The sequence below is a fragment of the Rhamphochromis longiceps genome, linkage group LG19, assembly GCF_057381845.1.
Source record: "Rhamphochromis longiceps isolate RC_006_pf linkage group LG19, R_longiceps_female_GT1.1, whole genome shotgun sequence".
NCBI classification, from domain to species: domain Eukaryota; kingdom Metazoa; phylum Chordata; class Actinopteri; order Cichliformes; family Cichlidae; genus Rhamphochromis; species Rhamphochromis longiceps.
Window position 1 is genome coordinate 27,285,808 of NC_140575.1, and position 21,157 is coordinate 27,306,964.

The following is a 21,157-nucleotide window of genomic DNA, read 5'->3' on the forward strand; positions in this document are numbered from 1 at the left end:
CATTAACAATCCACTACAAGTATATGCACAAAGAGCCCTGCAATTGTGCAACTGTTGTCCGTAGACTTCATCATAAGGTTTTGGACGTTCTTGGCAATTGAAAGTGGAAAATATCAGCAAATAGGCATGGAAAAATGATTATGACATGTTCATGCAGTACGCCTGTCAGTGACTGTTAGAAGACTGTCAGAAACTCATGTTTATTCTCTCTTTCATGCATTCTAGTATTTACACTGTGAGGTTGCTGTAAGCGAACCGTGACAAAAAATGCCAAACAAACCTCAAAGAACTGTAAAGCTCCCATAGATGTGGCGTTTCTCTCCCTCTACTGGTTAGCAAATAAAATGAAAGGAGTGTTACTAACAAATTTAAACGTTATTAATTAATTTGGAGCGTAAGGCAAGATTCTGAAATTATCATTTGAAGATTAATGAAGGTATAAATATAAAATTATATCTTTTTTGTGTTGAGTTTGTAATTTTGGCAGGCTGCTTTAGTTTAGGATAGTTCTTACTTATTAAAAAGCTAACTCATGGGAAAAGATGCATAGAAAACATTCACAAAATGTCTGGAGTTACCACAGTTGGGTTTTTTTTTCTTTTTGGGCAATGTTGCATGGAATGGAAATAATGATTCACTGGTTTCTTAAATGATACGAATCTCATTTTGAAATATATATATATAAATATATAAGAAAACTCTCCTGATTGTTGAAACAGTATCTCACACCCTTGACCTACCTTTGTTTTTTTTTGTTTTTTCAATGCTACTTTTATAGAAAGTACAAAAGTAATTGACGTACTGTACTGTCACTCCTTCCCTGTTGCAATGACAAAGAGAAAACAGAAAACATACCACTGACGTTAGTCATGATTGTAAGATTGTAATAATGATGGCTTTTTTGGCAGGTTGTTTTTCATTAAAAAATTATTGCAAAGATGAAAGTGTTCCCTCCTGGTCTCACTGTACTTAATATATACAATTGATAATAGATGTGTGACATTGCTCTAAATAAAACAATTTAAGAATTTACAGTTTTTTACAGACGCTAGGACACATTTCCCAATACTTAGGTCACTTTTGTTGTAGTCATTGAATGCATTTTGTGCCAAAATAATGATAACTGGTCCTCAGTTTAGCCCACATAGACTTCTGTTGTGCTCACTGTGTGAGGAGTTTTGCAAACGTGACCTAAGTATTGAGAAATGTGTCCTAGCGTCTGTAAAAAACTGTAATGGTATTTGAGCCTCGTTTCTCTGCTGTAAAAGTTGTTGGCTAAATCTCAAGTCAATAGCACACCCTAGTGTTCGCATTCGGTACTGCTAACTAAGTGCTGAACTACAGTAACTAATAAGAGAAGCCAAAAAAAGGCAGCAAGAATAACAAAAAAAGGTTAAAAGTCACTGCGTACAATAAGAATCAGACACGCCTTAAACCGGCTACATCCTCCTCTAGTTTGTTAATAAAAGCTGCGAGCGTGCGCGGTCACGTGGTTTAAACCGACTGGCTTCCGTCACTAAACAGGTGAATTCAATCCGGAAGTGAGATGCTCCTCGTCTCAAAGATGGTGTCTTTCTGAGTGTAGAGCTAAAAAAGAAAAATGGACACGCACAAAAATGAGCGATAGATACTTTACGTCAAATCAGAAGCAACCGGACAAGGTGAAATATCTGGTACTTTTCCGAGAACGCGTGTGTATCTAACAGAAATGGACTACAACGGAGCCGAAATAGGGTCCTACACGGTGAGACGCTTAGTTTAAAAACAGTACTTTAATGTATAATCGACTATTAATACTGTATGTTTACCTCTTTGCTCTAGTAGCGGGTGTCTAAACCCATACAAAAGCGCTGTTTTCAAGGTTTTAAAAATTACGGTTGTAACAAAAGTTGAGCTACAAAGTCTGTTTCCTGTTATTGTTTTGTAATAGTGGTGGCAGGGCGTAATCGGGATCCCCCTTATGGCCATTCCTGTTCGTCTTATTTCTTTGTTGTAGTGTTACGAGTGGCTTTTAGCACGAGTATTGTTCATCTGGTCTAGGTTAAAGTCCAACTTCTACGTCTTGGCCTTCTGCTTTGTATTTTTTATCTAGATTCATTCAAAGTCTCGTTTTATCTGACTAGACGGACACGTTGTGCATTTGTTATAGACAAAACTGCCAACGCATCCGCTTTAATCACTCTGCGTTATATATTTGAATGTTCACAAAGAGTTGTGCCATGAAAAAGCGAACTTCTCTTTCTTTTTGCCTTGGGGTTTAAAAAGATAGATTTAAACTGTGTTTATTTAACTTTGATCGAATATGTGAATTTTAATAAATGTTTTCCTCTTTCTTTTTAGGACAACCTCATCGGGACTTTACTTGCAATTTTTGGAAATGTGCTTGTCAGCATTTCTTTAACCGTTCAGGTACATGGCTCCTTGAAAAAACTTTCACGTCTTTAAATTGATACACAATGTTATCAATGTTGTCTGTGCATGCCCTTTGTGAGTCATGTCCTCTAGCTTCTAGGTGAGGCTAGGTCATTACAGGATTTAAAAATTATGTGGAATAAATGATATATGCTGTCATGACATCCCTTATTTAAATGTTCTCTTTTATAGTTTGATTTAGGCCTTGTTTATGTTTGCTTTGCACCGTGTACTGCTGTGTAAATTTTCTGCTTACGCTGTCACAGCTGTGTTTTACCTGCATGTTTTCTTTTGTTTGCAGAAATACAGCCATGTGAAGTTAGCAGGAACAAAGGAGCATCGTGCCTTCTATCGCACTAAAACCTGGTGGTCGGGTTTTATATTCACCTGTCTCGGGGAGCTAGCAAACTTTGTCTCTTATGCGTTTGCCCCTCTTGCTATTGTAGCCCCTCTCAATGCCGTGTCAGTCCTGAGTAAGTATTTATTCCACTTTCAGATATATGTATTGCATTTTACAGATACATATTCCAACCTTAATCAATATGTTATTTATAAAAATAGAACAAATTAAAAGGAGAGCTTGAATTAAAAGTTCAGATTGTTCCCTTTGAAATTGCTTTCCAGCTAGCTCAATTTTGGGCTTCATTTTCCTGCGTGAGAGACTGAAACCAAAGGACTTTGCAAGTAAGTTCAGAATATCCATGTGAACTGAAATTGTGACATTGTATGCTAATTTCTTGCTGCTCTACTGACTGAAATTATACATCCAAAGAGTTTGTCCTGTACAGAGTAAATAAGATCCGGTTTTCACTTGGTGATATTTCAGAGCAGTACGGCCTCGTCTTCCTGGGCTACATCCTTGTTATTGGAGGGGCATACCTCCTTGTATCATTTGGACCGAACTCTCATGAAAAACTTATAGCAGCTAACATTGTGAAGCACCTTGTTGGATGGCCTGTTCTCCTGTATCTGGTGAGATATCTCTCTTAGATAGACAGTTCTCAAATGGTTCCTGTCTGTAGATGTGGTGTTCTTAGTTTAACATATAGAGCGTGACATATGAAGCAGTGACACTTTTAAATAGCCTAGTATATGTCATGTCTGTTGTATGTTGTGCTAAAACAAATCTCTTAAAGGGAGCTCAACCATACAGATGACCACAGTGTTGTGATTAATGTTGAGGCTGTAGTTTGGAAAACTGGTAAGAATAAATGAGCCAACAAGCTCCATCAAATTGGCACCTAATGCAAGGCTGTTTTACTTTCTGTTCCTTTTTAATTCGGTCGTCCCTTTACACAATCATTATAATCCACAACCTTGCACTAAATGCAGAAAAATGACCAGCTCTTTTTATCCTTGTTGGTATTCTGCATACACATTTGTCTCTGTCTGTAAGATTAATTGTCCTATTATTGGACTTTCCTGTGTTTCATATATTGTTTTTTCTCTATATGGCATTAATTTGGTGTTTATTCTTGTTTGTATCCTAACTGACAGCTCCTGGAGATTATCACATTCTGCCTGCTTTTATACTTCTACAAACGGCGCAAAGCTAACTACCTCGTTATTATTCTGCTACTGGTGGCACTGCTGGGTGAGTGTCCTGCATTGAAGCAATCAATTTCCGACCAAGCTGCTATCATGTTTGTTAGGATACATTGTCACATTTCAGATTTTTAAATGGAACCAAAGCTGTCGCTCCTTGTCGCCTTTATTTGCTTACCTACTTTGTGTACTTTTGGCACACAGGCTCAGTTACAGTCTTGACAGTGAAGGCTGTGTCAGGCATGTTGGTTCTCACCATCGAAGGCACCATGCAGCTTAACTACCCGATCTTCAGCGTCATGTTTGTGTGCATGGTGGCGTCAGCGATCTTCCAAGCAGGGTGAACTTGCATCACTTGATTGCTTTTTTTTTTTTTTTTTTTTTTTCGTTTGTTTGTTTTAAATTGGTTTTAATTGGACCCAGTAGATAAGCATAATTAATACACCACTGTTTTTGTTTGTTACCGTCGTCCTAGATTTCTCTCCCAAGCTTGTAAGCTGCACGACTCCTCTCTCGTTGCGAGTGTCAACTACATCCTCTCCACCTTCTTTGCCGTGTTGGCTGGTGAGTCATGTCCTTCTTTGTTGCTGGTTTGTCCATTGTTTTCAATCGGATTAACTTGTGTGCGCAACTCTAATAGTTGTCTAATAGATCATCTGCAGCCCATACCTGCTTTATTTCTGCTACACGCCTTTTAGAGTAACAATGCCAAAGTCATTAAAGATTTGCTGTTTTCTGGTTTTCAGGAGCTGTGTTTTACTTGGAGTTTAGCAATGAAGACGTTCTTCACATCTGCATGTTTTTGTTGGGGTGAGTAATCATTCATCATAAGCAGAATGTTTTTTAAATTAGACTTCTGACTGCTTTGGTTTCAGTCACTCACTGTTGTGCATGCTGTTAGGCCACCTGTCCTAATATCGCCATTTTTTTTGTTTGTGTGTTTGTTTGTTTTTATACTAATAAACACAATAAAAACATGCTTGGCAGAAATGTGTTATACAGTATCTCTTTGAAATACCAAGCAGTAAAACTTTGTATTAAAAAAAATTAATAAATGTAAATGCTTGTTTTGTGCTTTGTACAGATCTGCAGTTTGTTTCCTTGGAGTGTTCCTTATAACCAAAACCAAGAAAAAGGCAAGGATATTTGAGCCGTGCGTCACCTTGAATATGAGCAATGGTTTGTATAAATTTTAACATAAACATCATAAATTGTGTCTTCTGAGATTTCAAGCTACGCAGGCTTGCATTGGCATTTTAGCTCTGCTGAAGTTGTGTTAAGAACCTTTGCCTGTCCGTTCCATTATCAGGTGTCCCGACGATCCACGACAAAGGCCCAGTCATTCAGCCAGACTACAGTGGTTCCTTCTCCTATGGGACTCTTGTCAACAACAATGGAGTGGCTCCTGCTCCTCTCCCAGTCCACCTGGAAACGCCACCGCTCGGACCTAGAACCAGTGATGCATCACAAGGCCATCCTGCCATAAAGAGAGATTAAACATGAGTGCATCTCCTGATTCCCAAGTCCTCCATTCAACAATTAATAACATTCAAGTAGCTACAAAAGGCCAGCTCTGGCTTGACGCTCCTGTGCACATACTTGGAAAGCTTTCGTTTTTTAAAAGCTGTCCGCTGTATTCATTACAGGAATGAACAGAAGAAACCCAAAGACTGTTTGATGGGTTTGCAAACTTCACTTGAGAAAAAGAGACAGTGTTGCGCCTTGAAGCTGCCTACCTTATACTTGATGTCATCTCGGATACCTCCAGTGAGCACTCCACAAATAGTTAGCAATTTGTTCCCATTCACTTATCAATGGGGCCATACAATGATCTGTTCTTCCATGGAGGACTCAAACCATGGCTGTTTATAATATAGCTTCTCAGACTTGTCAAATTATATTTTGGCTTTAAATGTTTCCCTCCAACTGTCTTCCATGCACAGTTTTCTGCCTTCTCTTAATCCTGGGAGTGCACTGCACTGTTTCATTTCTTAATGTGACCAAACACTGGGTTGCAGTTGTCTTAATTTATTATTATGTATTTATTAATCGTATCTTAAAAGTTTTGAACGTGCCTTGAAATCTGGTTCTGAACTGGATCATTTATTGTATAGATGGTAGCTACAAATTCTGTAGAACATCTGTTGATAAAAGGTGAGGGGAGTCTGTCAGGGACTGTCTTAATCAGAAGTACAGTTGCAGTAATTTCATATTGGGGGATCTTAAAAATTTGCATCTTAAGATTAATAAGTAAAATGGGTGTAATAACAGAATATATAAAAAATGAAGCTGTCCAGCTAAAACGGTGCACATTGTCAATTGAACTTGTAACTTTTGGTTGTCCCTTTTCAACACATGGGAGTTTTTGAGAACACCCAAATCTAGAAATAAAAAACGTAGTTAGTGTTACTCTTTTCTGCAGTGTCTTTCAAATGCAATTTTATCATTAGATGAAGTGATTGTTGCCTAAGTGGCACTTTAAGACACTTGCCATCTGCACATGGGTCACTGCATCTCATCAGTGTTATTAGAACAGCTACCCGAGGGCTCGTTGCTTTAACACTGTTCAGTATGTGGTTATTGTGGTGATAATTAATCTTCTAATGAAACTGGGATACTGTTGAAAAACGGCACTGGTAATGTAAATGTCAGATTTTTGTCATTGTAAAATATACAGTGGTGTGTAATCTTGTCTCATAAAGTTAACGTAATGCAGCTTTTGTTTGGTCAGAGTTGTGCTTTATGGGATTTCTGATACATTTTTAGCTCTTTGTTGGCTAAATTGCAACTCTTCACATTAGTGGTTTTAAAATGACATTGATGTAACTCTTCAACATTAGCACCCTACTGTAATAGCAGGCCCCTATTCCAAGAAGTCAGATTGTGAAATTTCTTCCTTCCTAGATATTCAGCAATCAACTCTAAGTGGTATTAACACACGATGGAAGTGTTTAGGAATGACAGCACATAGTCACAGTGTCTAGAATTCAGTTTGACTCATTAATGGAAGAGTTCCAAACGTCTTTTGGCATTAACATCAACACAAAAACTGTGCCAGGAGTTTCAGAGCATGGGTTTCCATAGAAGAGCAGTTGCGGGCAAACCTTACATCATCAAGTGTCATATTGAGTTGTGCGAAACAAGCCACTACTGGACTGGAGCAGTAGAAACAAGGTCTATTGTTCTGTAGAGTCACAAATCATGCTTCTCGGTCTGGCAGTGTGATGGATGAGTTTGGGTTTGGAATGAGGATCTTACCTAGCTGCCAGATGTAAAGTTTGGTGGAGGATCAATTGTACTACAGGGTTGTTTTTGTGGGGTTGGCTTGGTTCCAATATTTCAGCTTACCAAAACATTTTGGACAGGCATATTGTCCCAGCTTTGTCAGAAAAGTTTGGAGGAGGCCGATTTCTGTTCCAGCATTTAAGTTTAGTGCAGAAGAACTTGAGTGGTTCACATAAAGCCCTGGTCTAAACCTGATCAAAAAATCTTAAACTAAAACAAAGATTATGAGCAAGGAACTCACATCTAACATCAGTTACTGACTTCACAAATGCTCTTCTGAATAAATGGGCAAAAAAATCACGCAAAGGGGGAACCAACTCCATTTTAAAGCCGGTTTATATATAATGGGGATGACTTTGTACATATAATGCAGAGGCGCCAGAATCAGCCCACCAAAGACTTTGGAAAATGTGAAGGAAGGGATACATTTTTGTTTTTTAACTGCATTTTCATGAGTTTCACGGCTTTTCTAGCTGCCCATCGCCACTCATACTACACCAAAGTAAAAGTAAAAGATAAACAATTACATGACAGAAAGAAATTTAAGATTTTTGCTGTAGGTTGACCATGAAAATAACCATAAAAAAATAGGACAAGCAAGCATTTTCCGTTTTATAATTGCAGGGCAGTTTAACAGAACCTTTATTTATTTATTCTAATTTAAAGTCAAAGCATCATTTCTACATCATGAAGAAAACCTGAGATGTATTGCAGAAAATTGCATTTCTTTTTCTTATAGTAAAATATTTCAGGGATTTAAGCTCAAAATTGACTGCACATGTTCCACAATGTAAAATTATGTTAGACATCCCTGATATAATGTATATCAATGCCTCTATTTGACTTTGGCCTGGAGCCACAATAATACCAATATTATCGTATTATAGCATGCAATCTGCTTTTGAATTGATAACCGTTGTAAAATCTTCAGAACTACATTTCACTAGTTAAAAGACACAAAGCTTAGCTACTTTATTTTGACTGAGCAACAGGTAGATAGAGGAAAAATAACAGCAATTGATTCTAGAAACACTGAAATGTGTATATATTCAGCTAAAACATGCAGAAGATAGCAAAGCGATCCTTACTGACTGATATGACTCTAAGAAATCCTTCTGACCCCATACAGCAGCGGATTTTGTGCATCTTTGCTGCTTGGCCGCCACCAATCATGAAGCTGCTGTAGCGTCCTCCCCTTTCAGCACGTTGATTGGTCGCTGCGAGCATACGCGCATATTTGATTGGCCCCACCTGCGGATCCAGACGGTGGAAGTAGGCTGCATCGGAGTGAAATAATCCAGTAATAACAAACACCCACGTTTCCGTCAACAGCCTCAAAATAAACACGAACAGCTTCTATTTGCTGCGTTTAACAAAGTCACCGGAAAAATCCTGATGTAAGTGCGCTTGCAATGGGTTGTTTCGGTCGCTTTCGCTGACAGTAGGGAGGTGAGTGGAAATATTTGCATGGGACGCGATTACAGAGGGAAAAAATAAAAGAGTAACTTCATCCTCTGCGCGCGTCTGTGTTTGTGTGCTAACTTTTGTATAAAAATTGAAATTTGTTGAGGCTTAAAAACAATCTTTGGTATCGATAGCAAAGTGCTTTAACGCCAGAATCGTATTGTTTATTTATTTATTTATTCATTGCACGAGCTTTACGTAATGTCCAGGGGTTTCCTCTGCGTACACCCAACGCAAATTTTGATGTCACGATCCTCTTAAACAACAGGGAGGAGATGTTGCCGGTTCGCTGCCGTCGTTTTTACCATTCCTGTCTTGCTACAAGGAAGTTATATTGAAACAAACTTCCTCGTCGGTGTTATTTTAAATATCTGACAGTTGGCTCTTTTTTTTCTTTTTTAGATGTTGGCGTTTTATTGTACTTAAAATATTCACAGGAAGTGTCATCTTGTGGTGTATGTGTATATGTATACCACTAGATGGCACTCTTACCTCAGTGCAGCGTTGGCGGTGCTAACCATCCCCCCTATCCATTTCTTTTCTTTAATATAATTATTTAATTTTTCATATAAAATAAGAGGAAAACTGTAAGTCAACCACAAGTAATTTATATGTACCTTTTTTGAAAATTAAACTCTTTTTTTTTTTTGAGGGCTTCTTCACAGTTAGTGATGGTTAAATAAATATTTTATGCCTTATCTTTCTTTTTTTGTATGATTGAAGAGATTATTTTGTAACTGGGGTCAAATAAAGTCAGCATCATCTTTAAAATATTTGGTAATAAAATTTGACTCGAAGCCAGAGTTATCATAGTTTTGTGTTTCCTAATTAGTTTTTGTTTTTATTTCAATTTGTCTTCAGTTAGTTTCATGAGTGGGTTTTCTTATTTCAGTTTAGTTTTAGATTCGTTTTTATTAGTTTCAGTGTTAGTTTGAGTCTTTTAATTTTTTAATTATTGCTGTCTAATTATTATACGAGGGAATATGTCTGATTCAAGATTTAGGGAAATCAGTACAAGTGCTAGAATAAAAACACACAACAATGAGCAATTCTGTAATAGCATTGTATTAAACTAACAGATCCTAAAACTGAGGATATTTCCTCTTTATTTTTATTTTATTTAAGTTACTTTTTCCAAGTTTCAGTAGTTTTAATTTTCTTCAAAAGTTTAGTTTTTAATTTTACCTTAATAATTAGTCAAGTAAAATGATTTTCACATCTTAGTTTTAAGTTTAGTCTTAGTTAGCTAATAACCTTGCTGGGAGGGAATGGTATAATTGAACTGGGAGAAAATATAACCTACAAATAGGATGCAAACCTTTTTCTTTAATTTATCCTGTTTTGCTTTTCTTAATCTTACTTTCCCTTTCCATCCTACCACTAAGATCTAGTTAAACACCCGCATCTCACTGTCACCTCACACTAAGCCAACTTTTACACACACATTCATCCAGCCTCACCAACTTATCTTCCAAATTCCAACCCCCAAACCTACCCTGTTCCCAGTCCCCATCCTCTGTCATCTCCACCCTTCTGTCAGCAGCTGCCTAAAAGCCTTCAAAATGCTGCGAAAGAGCTCCAAGGCATGGAGTAACGGCTCAGAGGCCTACAGCAGTGATCCCGAGGAGGATGATGAGGAGGAAGAGGACATGATATTTGGAGAGAGTGATCAAGACGGCATGGTGGAGGAGATGATGGATCTGAGCGACCTTCCCACAGCGCTCTTTGCGTGCAGCGTCCACGAAGCTGTGTTCGAGCAGGACTTGCACAGGGTGAGCTGCTGCAAAACGCACTTTCTGGGCTGTGTCTTTGTTTTGCGTGACTGGGTGTTTATGCGTTTGAGTCATCTCGCTCAGTGTGTCAGCCCGTCCAAGACTTAAAGTCTGGCAACACGTGCGCAGTTGTCATCCTGTCTGTCGAAGTCCAGTCACGGTCTCAAGCTGCGCTGCTGATTGCTCAGCCGCAAAAGCACACGCACATATGCACACCTGATGTTGCTGTTTGTTTGCCAGGGAACACGAGTGCAGAGCAGCAGATTACAACATGACATGCACAGAATCATGAGCCACACTCAGACTTGGCCCATGTGGTTGTGCATAACATTCAGGCATCATCTCATGCATTGTATTATTTATATTACAGATCTCATGCATATATGATGCAGACACAATTATATGGAATTGTGTCTATGCACATGCATACTGTATATATTCAGTTAAGGCCTCTTTTGAAAGTGTTGCCTTTCTCGTAGCTCAGCAGAACAGCAATACGTGCTATCAGTGGATCCTATTTGCTGGAGGAGGATACAAAGTAAATACTTTTAATTTTCTGCCCTTTAATCCAATTACGCTGCGCCGTCATCCCTCCATCCGTCCAGCTGGCATCGTTACATTTCCCTGTCTTCAAGTCTTTTTTCTGTAAGGTCCATCCTCTTGGTCACCCAAAACTATCAAGCTCATCATCCCCTGATCACAATCTACAAACTTTCCTGTTAACTTTCTTATCTGTCTTACTTTCTTTAAATACCTCCCTCCTCCCCCGTTCTGTGCTTCTTCGTAGCCTTCTTTTTTTTATCCTCTCTATGTGTATAAATGCAAAGCAGAGAGGCTAAATCTGGCGCATGCACCAAATCCCTTTAAATGAATCACTCCTGCTTTGTGAGTTTGCTGTTCGTACACCCATTGCTCCTAGCGCTCGAGTCCACCCCCTTCCCTTCCTTTTCGTTTTGCCTCCTCACTTCATTACGATTCACACTCCAGCTTTTAAGTGGAAATACCACCCACACACCCTTCAGTGAGACCCTGTCAATAGAACGTTCTCCATATGTTTCAAATAAATGAGCTATGCTAAATATAGAACTTTTTGAGGTTTATTTAAGCCTTTAGAATGAGGGCACAAAGAGATATGAAATAAAAAACAGGTTGGGTGTGGTATTTTCAGAGCATGAACACGGATTTTTATGAGGTTGTTTTTAGCTTGTAGCTGTGCTTTTTCAATTTTACACACACAACCACACACAACCTGTAAATCGTGTTAAATTTGGAAGATTTCAGCATTTGCCTAACTGCTATAAACTTATCTAAATGTGTTGTCAACATTCAGCAGGAACATAGCAACCTACATTTTTGTGTCTTTGGGCTCTTGGCTTTCTCCCAGCTCCGACATTACCTTCTGTTTCTGTTCTCAAAGGCCTGCATGTAGAAGGGATGGGCTGTTGCTGTAATCACACTGTGCTCTTCTAGAGAGGAGAGATGGCTACTGAGACAGAGAAACATTTGCCTCCATGTTTATGAGAAGCTCTTAGCACATTGTAAAAGCCTTTTTCCTTTCTTCTGCATTAGTGAAAAGTAAGTAAAACCTAGTGGCACACTTCCTCTTTTATCTGCACTATTTTTTGCTCCTGACCAGCTTTCGGCTGAAATGGAGAGATGCCTCCAAAGTGTTTGGATTTTTTAGTTTTTATAGGAAGATCAGCTAAGGTCTGACTGGCTCAGCTCATGTCTCCACTAATCCTCGGCTTTATTATTCATTTACTAATTTAAATGACGCGTCATTATTAATACAGGACTGCACTAATACACTTAATGATTTAAATGATCATGCATAGCACTCATATCATCATGTCAATTAAAATACCTAATGGGCCTTTCTTTATCATTCTGCATGTGTCATTTATAAAGTTAGATTCATCATTTACGCTATAGGCAAGTGACCTTTATTTGTTAAATTAATATGTTTTAAAAATATTCCAAAAGAGGACTTTTTTGTCAGTTGTTCATACAGAGGATCCAGTTTGGTATTTCCTAGTTTTCAATGTCAGAGAGAACATCTTAGTGTTCACGCTGCAATGTGCTCTTAGAGCAGCTTCTAATTTTGAAATGATTCATTATCTGCTGTAGAGCACCCACAGAAAGCAAGTGTGTACAAGGAGTGAGGGAGTGTGGGCAAAGTAACAAGGCAAATGGGTTTCTGTGCTTATGAAGGCAAAGGTCAGGGGAGCCGTCATGAGCTGTCCCCCATAGTGCCTAGCGTATATCAGGCCTAATCAGCACCGAGCAAAGCTTTTATTGCTGCTTCTGCTTCTGTCAGCCTGAGCACTCCTCACTCCATAACCAGTGCGATCAAGCAAGTAGCAGCTGCAGTGCAACACCAAACAAAATGTTCTTATCTTGCAGGCAAACAAATTTTGTTATAAGATTAATGTAAATTATGCGTGTTAGATATCCAAATAATTATGTTAACAGCAGGTTAAATGTTACATGTTTTTTCGGCTACTGATACTAACCTACCCACAGTGAATTATGAGATGCCTCTGAAGTTTGTCTCAGCTCTCCAGAGCTCTCTAATTATTCTCATCTCGAGCTGCAGTAAACACATGTCCTCAGCAACAAAGCCAGAAAGAGCCACACAGCGCTGCAGTACCTACCCAGCAGAAAACGGATGGACAGTAAACATTAGCTTCTAGTGGCAGGCTGTGAACATGATAGTGGAGCATTTAGAAGCCCCAAAGATGTTAGTGTTAGACATCGATGGGGGCGGAGTCAAGCCAAAAAGTAACTGAGTATTAGACTTATAAACTTGAGGGACCATAAATGGAGCTCCAAGTGTTGCATTTGCAGTTTAATTCATTATTTAAGTATTTATTTAGCTGAGTAGTATTCATCTCTGAAAATAATCTCTCATTTTTTCTCTCCTTTTTCTCCATGTCTTAGATGTCACCTTTAGCTAACGGACACATTGTGTTCCAATTTCCAAAAAACATCTCTGTGTTTGCTGATATTAAAAATCTGCACTCAAAAAAAGAAACGTTTATGCTTGCTCCTGTTCTGTAGCCTGGCTTTATTGAAGCCTGCAGCATGAACGCAGGAGGGGAAGGAAAAGGGACGTGTATGAATGTGCAGGCAGACCCGTGGGGTGACATTACTTTCTAATTTGCTGAGTATCTCCCTGACATCAGCTGGAAGGAGCATCAGGCTGCAGCACATGAAAAATGAACTTGCTTTATATTCATTATGTATTAAAATACTTATCAGATTTAATTACTCATTAATTGAAGGTGCCAGAATGATGTTCCAGAGCTTTATGGCCCGCTTTAACCCTAACATGAGCATTGCTTCTAATTTGTTGAAACTTCGTTTTTGTTCATACAAAGGGGCCATCCAGTTGGCACAGCAAAACATGTTAACCACTATTAGTAACCACTTTATCTTTAGTGCAAAATTTTCCAGGCTGACCCTCTTAGCAATGCATTAGCAATATAGCATTGATGTAGTGCTCTAAGTATGTGAAAAGTAAAACTCCTCTCCTCTCACACTTTCTGTCCCACTTGAGTGCAATGTGTTTGATAGTGTGACTCATGACTATATGTATATATAAATATATGTATGTATGTATACATACACACACACACACACACAAACACACACACACACACATAAATATATATGAGGATAAAGAAAGACAACCCTTGTGCAGAGTGCCGCTGAACCATCGGGACTAAAGATAGTAGGGTGCAGGACTCGAAAAGTGTGAAGTAAAGTGAGTGTGAGTATGTGTGTTTATGTAGTACACATACATACAGTGTGCATGCAAGTGTATAGTAGTGATATGTTTGTATGTATCAGACTGCAGTCTATTTTTGGCTGTCGGTCCCAAAGGGTGAACATGAGGGAGCGGGTACTTTGCAGGCTGAAGGTCAAACACGATGCAGTAAAGAGAGAGTGAGTGCCCCCGGCCCGCTACTCCTGCTGTGGCCTGGATATTATTCTGGTACCCCTACTGGAGTGATTCTGCGGCCTGGTGTGCTTGTTTTGCTTTTGTGTGTAACAGGGAAGAAAGCGGAAAACAATTTAAGACGACAACAGAAAGCATAATTTGGCTAAACAGAGCTGGTGATGCATTCAAGTGTTTGAAAAGATGACAGTGTTTTCTTTTGCAGTGACAGGTTTTAGTCACTTTTAGACATTTTTAGACTTTAGTATCTACAGAAAGCTGAACACACACACATACCTTTTCTTAAATGCTAGTTTATGGTTGCTGCATTAGGTGTTGTTTTTTTGTGGCAACTTTGATGATTCTGAACCATTTATACTGGCACTTGAGTTGCACTACACACTCTGCAGTCTTGTCATGAACAACAGGTGTCACCACTCAGTAAACTTCCATTAATGAAGGAGTCCAACAAGGAAACAAAGTGATTAAGGAGGTTTTTTCAAAGAAAGTCTCATCTTTTCAAACTGTGTGTGTGTGTGTGTGTGTGTGTGTGTGTGTGTGTGTGTGTGTGTGTGTGTGTGTGTGTGTGTGTGTGTGTATACACTCATGCTTGTTTTCCTGTCTAATAGTAGACCATTTTATTGCATGTACAGCATTGTACATATAATACTGTCTTTTAATTTCTTTTTGTTTTAGGATGAGATATTTATTGAAACTAATGCAAACATAAATCCAAACACTGTATGTAAGGCAAAAACAGAGTTTTTACATTTCTATTAGAATCAGAGTCAGATATTTGATATGACCATCTTTATTCTACAGAACAGCCTGAACTCTCTTAGGCAAGCGCCTGTCATTTCTTTAAGTCATTTCTTTAAGTATTCTCCAGGCTTCCTGAAGGACATTCAAAGCTCTTCTTTAAATGTTTGCTGAATTTTGTTATGCTTTGTCAAGATGATCCCACGCTGCTTCAATAATCAGGTCTAAATTTGAATTTATCACTCAATAGGACCCGTTGCCACTGATTTTCAGTCCAGTTCTTGTGTATTTGGCATACCTCGTCCTTTTCTCCCCGTTTCTTTGCCATAAGAATGGCTTCTTCACACCCACCCTTCCACTGAGACCATTTCTCCATGAAGCTTCAGAGAACAACCAACACTAGCTGAATAAACTGAGGGAGCAGAGGGATCTATCAGGTTCTGTGTCAGGAAATGACTTTTAGATGCTGTTCATCTGCCGTAGATAGTTTTTATAGGGCTGTCATTAATTATTTTTTGCTCCATTTGTACATTTGTACATTTAAATAATGAAATTGAAACAAATTGTGTTTTTTTTATCACAGGCTGTTGAATAATACAATTAAAAATCGGCTCTTTACTAAGTTGTCTGTTGACATAGCACTGGTTTAGCCCTTGAGTTAGGGACTTGAAAATGGTCAGGGGCAAGGACTGGACTGAAAATGAATGAAAAAGTTTCAATTAATCAGTAATAAAACTTTTTAAACATTTAAAATTCAGGTGAGTATTTAGAAGAACGTGTCTACAAGTAGTTTGACGCTTTGCTTATGTTTATGCATATGCACTGCCCTAATGTCCACAGTGTAATATGGGCATATAAGTACAAGAAAAAAGAAAACAACAAGCTTAAAATTAGGCCGTATCTGTACTAAATCATTGTGCAAACTTCTGGCAGATTTCAACACTGCTCTGATCCTTAAAACAAAGTCTGCTGACCCGGTTTTAGTTTGAAAGCTTTGAGGTGTTGTTTTAAATCTGGATGAAAACATATTTGTGTGCATGTAAGCCCAGGACAAAAAAATCTTCAATCATCTGCTTTGTGGAATGACAAGGGATCCCTGTTCGCTTGTGCATAATGACAAATATGGAGCTAAATTAGAGCTTGAACACATGAATAGCATTAGGGGTTAAGAGGTTTGATTACAGTTGCATTAATTTGCCAGTAGATTTTCCCTTAGGCTCTTACATTGATGTGCTTGACTGATTAGAAAATATGAGCGAGAGAAAGTCTTCTGTAAGCCATCCTGTCTGTGAAGGGTTTACTGTGTCATCAGGAGATGTTGCTTTTACAAAAATTAAACAGAAAAAGAAATCTTTGGCTGTAAACCCTTTGTAATCACCAGCTCTATTGGAGATGAGAAAAGGTGATTAGTAATTATAATTTGATTACATATTTCCTAATCTAAGATTAACAGATTATCATTGCTAGTTTAGTGCCATAGCCATCAAATTTTTAATTTTACTGCTTTTATTTTAATATTTCACCTTCATGAATTTACTAAGACAATCACTTAAGCCCATAATGTAAATGAGAACAAATATATCCACTAATTAAATTGCAATGTTATGATCCACTGTGAGCTTGTTAAACTGTTTTATGGGCTAACCTGTAAAGGCTGCACGCAGAAATATTTTGTATTTTCTAATTAGTTAATTATTTTTTTGGACTTTTTGACTTTAATTCTGTTTAGTTTAATTAGTTTCCAGAGCAGTGTTTCTGGTCTCAGTTTAGTTTTTATTGTGTGGAAATGTTTCGTTTAATTTTTCTTACTTTCAGCGATAGTTTTTTTTCTTTGTAATTATTATTTTATGGCAGGCTTGTGTCAGAGGCAAGATTTGTTTAAAAGCAGTACAGGTGTCACTTTAAAAACACAGAACATTTTAACTCACAGTCTTATAGACGACCAAAGTCTCAATAAACATGTTGATCAGTCTCTCATTAGGCAAATGTGAATAGAATTTTACCAGACTGACAAATATTAAAACTAAGATTATTACCTCTATATTTTTATTTTTAGTTTGTTTTCCAAGTTCACAAAATTGCTTCAGTTAGTTACATTTTTTTGTCAAAAGTTAGGGTTTTTTGTTGTTAATTTAATTTTTTTACAGCTAGTTTTAGTTTTTTTTGTCTCTAGTTAACTATAATGACCTCTTCTGTAACACTGTAAAATGCACTCAAACCTCTATACAAAGAAACACAGTTCCCTAAGCCCTTCTCAGACGTGGTTTTATTAAGATCTGTTTGATATTTACATGGATCAGCTCCCTTTCTGAGTGAAATTAAATTTGCTGAACTGTTTTGTTAAACACTGGGGACTCATTTTCCCCTAATACCATTTAACAGGGTCAAATTGTTGTGAAATAATTTGAGTGTTGATTTGACAACAAAGGCGGTGACACCGTAATCAACTTTTTGATGAAGTCTTATGAAGGAGGCTTGAAAATGGTTGGTCTCAGTGGAGCCTTTATGATTAAGATGATACAGCTGTCTGCTGATGGTAATGGGTGTTTTAGCTCTACAAACCTAATTGTTGATAGTTGAGACGCTCTTGGGTGTACAAAACTCTTTGTGAGAACTGGATGACCATTGGATGACCAAGCTATGGAAATAAATATTATTACTGAAGTTATTGCAGTTGAGATTTTGTCACAAGATATGATACCTACAGACAAATGTTTTGTTCTTCACCAATGTGGTCAAAATGGTCATTGCTACAGGCGGTTGCTTTGTAGTGCTAGTTTCTTTCACTGACTCCTTGTTAATTCTGAACACTTCTTTCTTTTTGCCCTTTTCCTTCCTAAAGATATCAAAGTGTCACGTCTGAGGAGTATCTCCTGTTTTTGTTCTTCTTTCTGTGGTCAAGAAAAAAACAGAGGTGACCACTGGAGTGTTTTAACAGCCCAGTATAAATGGAGGGATGAGAAACAGTGAAGAACAAAGGTGCAAAATGTTGTTGTTAGTATGATTATGAGTAACTTGGATATAACTGACAGCTCTCCTCATTCTCTTGCCTGTATTCTATCTATCTTCCTGTCATAATGGTCATGGATTCATCTAACCAGTTTAGCATTCCTCTCTTTTTGTTTTTCCCCAACTTCCTATTATACAACTTTGTTCTTCACAACTGCAGCGTCTTTGAAATCTTCCAGGCTTTTACAGAAGCTTGTTTTTGGACACTCTTTGTGCCGATCCTGCGGTCCTTCCAGATGTCCTGTCTGTTTGGTTTCTTCTCTCTCTGTCAGGCTTGGCACATGTCTTCGTGCGGATCTATTTCTGCCTTTGGGCCTTTCTTTCTCCTTCACTTCCACTACTCCAGGCTTTTCTCTCACAAGTTTGGGGAGGTGGATTGTTTTGCCTAAGGGATCTGTGGGGTTGCTTTTCCTCACAAGATGGGGGCCGCAGATATTTTATGACTTTCGCTCTGTGTTACCATATGTCTGCTCCACCGACAGCATGTACTGTTTGATAAGATGTGATCTTTCATTCTTTGAAGATTGGTGGACTTTGGGAGAACCTTCTCTTTATTTCCTTCCTGATGGCGAAGGTTTTGGTTCTCTACTAGATGAGACAAAACAAAAAGCAAGGTTTGCCATTTTTTAAAAATAAATAATACTTAGTACTAAATAATAATTATATCATAATTATAAATAATAATTATTTTCTCAGGACTATCCAGTGGCCTTGTAGATAAAAGAGACTGGAGTCAAAGTTTTAGTCAATTCATAATTAAACTGAAAATAAGCTAAAAAAAAAGAAAAAGATATGGCACTGGTGGTTGTTACAATTATTCAATATTGAGATTTATTCATGAAAATGAAAAATGTGTTTGTACTTATGCAATATCTATTTTCTTACAGTAGTTACATCAGTTAATACAGTAAGAATTTTTTTTAAAAGCTGTTGCAAATGTGTTCAGTCTCAATCCTCACCATCCCGTGATAGTGGATATGGCAGTATGTATTGGGGGGGGGTAAGTGGTCCGATCTGTTCCAATTTTTAATTAAGTCACTAAACACCAATGCTTCAGAGGGAAAAGCACTTTTAAATTTAAAAAAAAATAAAGGAATCAGTTTCTGAGCATCAGGAGACCCTCTGTGTGCCAACCACATGCCTGATCGCATCATCAGAATTCCCTACACAGGTGAGTTGTTCAGCTCCTTCTTGTAGCTTCCTGGATTGCGGGTATGCAGTAGAGCTGGTGTTTGCAACATCCTGCAATTATGAAGTGCATCTGTGAAAAAAGTATGTTTGTTGGCTTTGCTGTGATGTTGCGCCTGCTGTAAAAGGGTCGATAGAGAGGAGCAGCAACACTCCCGAGTAAAAAGATTCAAACTGACCTGATCACTGCATTATTCACAAGTTAAAACTTGTGGTCCAAGATGCTGTAGAACACATTACAAAGTCGTTTTCACATTTTTGCTAACTCTCAAAACTATAAAAGTTTCATGCTGGTCTTAGTAGGTCTTAGTAACTGTAACAGAGCCTCCTTATCTGTGTGGACACATTAACAGATGTGGTTAAGAGAGGGGATGCAGATGACATTCCCCAGGAAAGCAAAATAGTCCATCAAAGCAAACTGCAGCAGATATTAACTTATTATTTTTTAAATCATTTTAATGTTTTTGAAATTTAACATTATTTCATGTTAGAATTGAAGTAAATAACAGATCTGGGCATGTTGCATGAAGTAGAAGGGAGATTTAATGCTGACCTGTTAAAACATTTGTATCATTACGTTTGATTAGAAAACATGAGGCTGCAAACACATTTAATTCATTAAAAGTTTTTACAATATTGTGTAATGTTACAATATTCTTGTTAACACCGTGGTTGTATGTTTAAGTTCTAAATATGATTAGTTGACGCTTTTAATTGGACAAAATAAGTAACTTTTTGTGCTCATTACTTGTGGAAATTCTTTAGCACTATCGTTTTATTCTTTTTTTCATTTAATCTTACTTGTTAGGTTTATATTTGAATTTGAGAGACAAGTGGTAAAATATCGTAATATCTCCAATGCCACATTAAAAATATCTTAGCACATAAATGTCATTCAGTTACCCTGCGATTTAATAAATCCCACAGCTAATCAAAGCCACTTACATAAATCTGTGATGTAATATTTCAAAAGCTCAAACATAAATATATCTACTTACATCCTTATATACCCTCATCATGGACTTGTTTTGCTGTTTTGTACACCGCCTCCCCCACACCTTCAAAAGAGCTTAGTGGAAATAATTTTTAGCTCTTTGATGTGCGATTATGACTGGTTTTATGTGTGGCTGCTTTGATGAAAATGATGGCTTTTCTTCCACACACGCATCTCGCCCCGCCCTCGCCTACTACACAAGGCTTGATTATGACACTCTAAGATTTACTGTGCTATGTAAGACATTGTGTTATTTGTTCTTAGTCATGCTCTTGCAATTCTATTTAAATCCAGATTATTTTGCGGTTCAATCAGTCTAAAAACAGAAATGTACTGTGGGTGATTTCAAGAATAGCAGTCTCAGTACAACAATAGAGTATGAGCGCCTTTTTAACTGATGCAGAGTATAAACGGACTCTTATGAACGAGGAACAAAAGTAATCATGCAGTCCGTGAAATTGAACAAGGCGATTGCTTTTAGGCAAGAATGTGTCAAATTAACGAGCCGAAACAAACCCATAAATAAATAAGAAGTTTAGTAAAGCTGATAGTGAGAAATAAATGAAAAGATGTTCTAACATTATAATAATGGAAAGCATCCACTGTGTTGTATATCCAGGATGGTTACTTGTGCCTAGTTTTAAAGACTTTGTTTATATCCTCCATATTTTAGATTTTTTTACTTTTTCACTTGCTTGCATAACTTTTCATTGTCTTAATGTAACCACCAGCTCCCCTCTGAGTTTGCTTTTGAAGCATTATTGTTGGAGGAGAGTTGGAGCAAACGGC

The 21,157-nt window shown here is 37.8% G+C and overlaps 2 protein-coding genes across 3 annotated transcripts in view; both read left to right on the forward strand.

Moving 5' to 3' along the window:
* Positions 1-1,533: 1,533 nt before the first annotated feature.
* On the forward strand, positions 1,534-6,668 carry nipal3 (NIPA like domain containing 3). The gene is made up of 11 exons (XM_085392193.1): positions 1,534-1,744; positions 2,341-2,409; positions 2,714-2,885; positions 3,037-3,096; positions 3,239-3,384; positions 3,910-4,006; positions 4,162-4,297; positions 4,433-4,521; positions 4,704-4,767; positions 5,042-5,136; positions 5,267-6,668. The coding sequence occupies exons 1-11, from the start codon at positions 1,709-1,711 to the stop codon at positions 5,452-5,454; spliced, it is 1,152 nt and encodes a 383-aa protein (XP_085248319.1). The 5' UTR covers positions 1,534-1,708; the 3' UTR covers positions 5,455-6,668.
* A 1,856-nt stretch (positions 6,669-8,524) lies between these two features.
* Positions 8,525-21,157, forward strand: part of rcan3 (regulator of calcineurin 3) — a 48,467-nt gene continuing 35,834 nt past the window's right edge. The window contains exons 1-2 of one of the 2 annotated variants that reach the window (XM_085392095.1): positions 8,525-8,691; positions 10,213-10,478. In XM_085392095.1, the coding sequence (XP_085248221.1) occupies positions 10,269-10,478 (210 nt within the window). In that variant the 5' untranslated portion in view covers positions 8,525-8,691; positions 10,213-10,268. The remainder of the gene's footprint in view (positions 8,692-10,212; positions 10,479-21,157) is intronic. The other variant, XM_085392096.1, reaches the window with a different exon arrangement.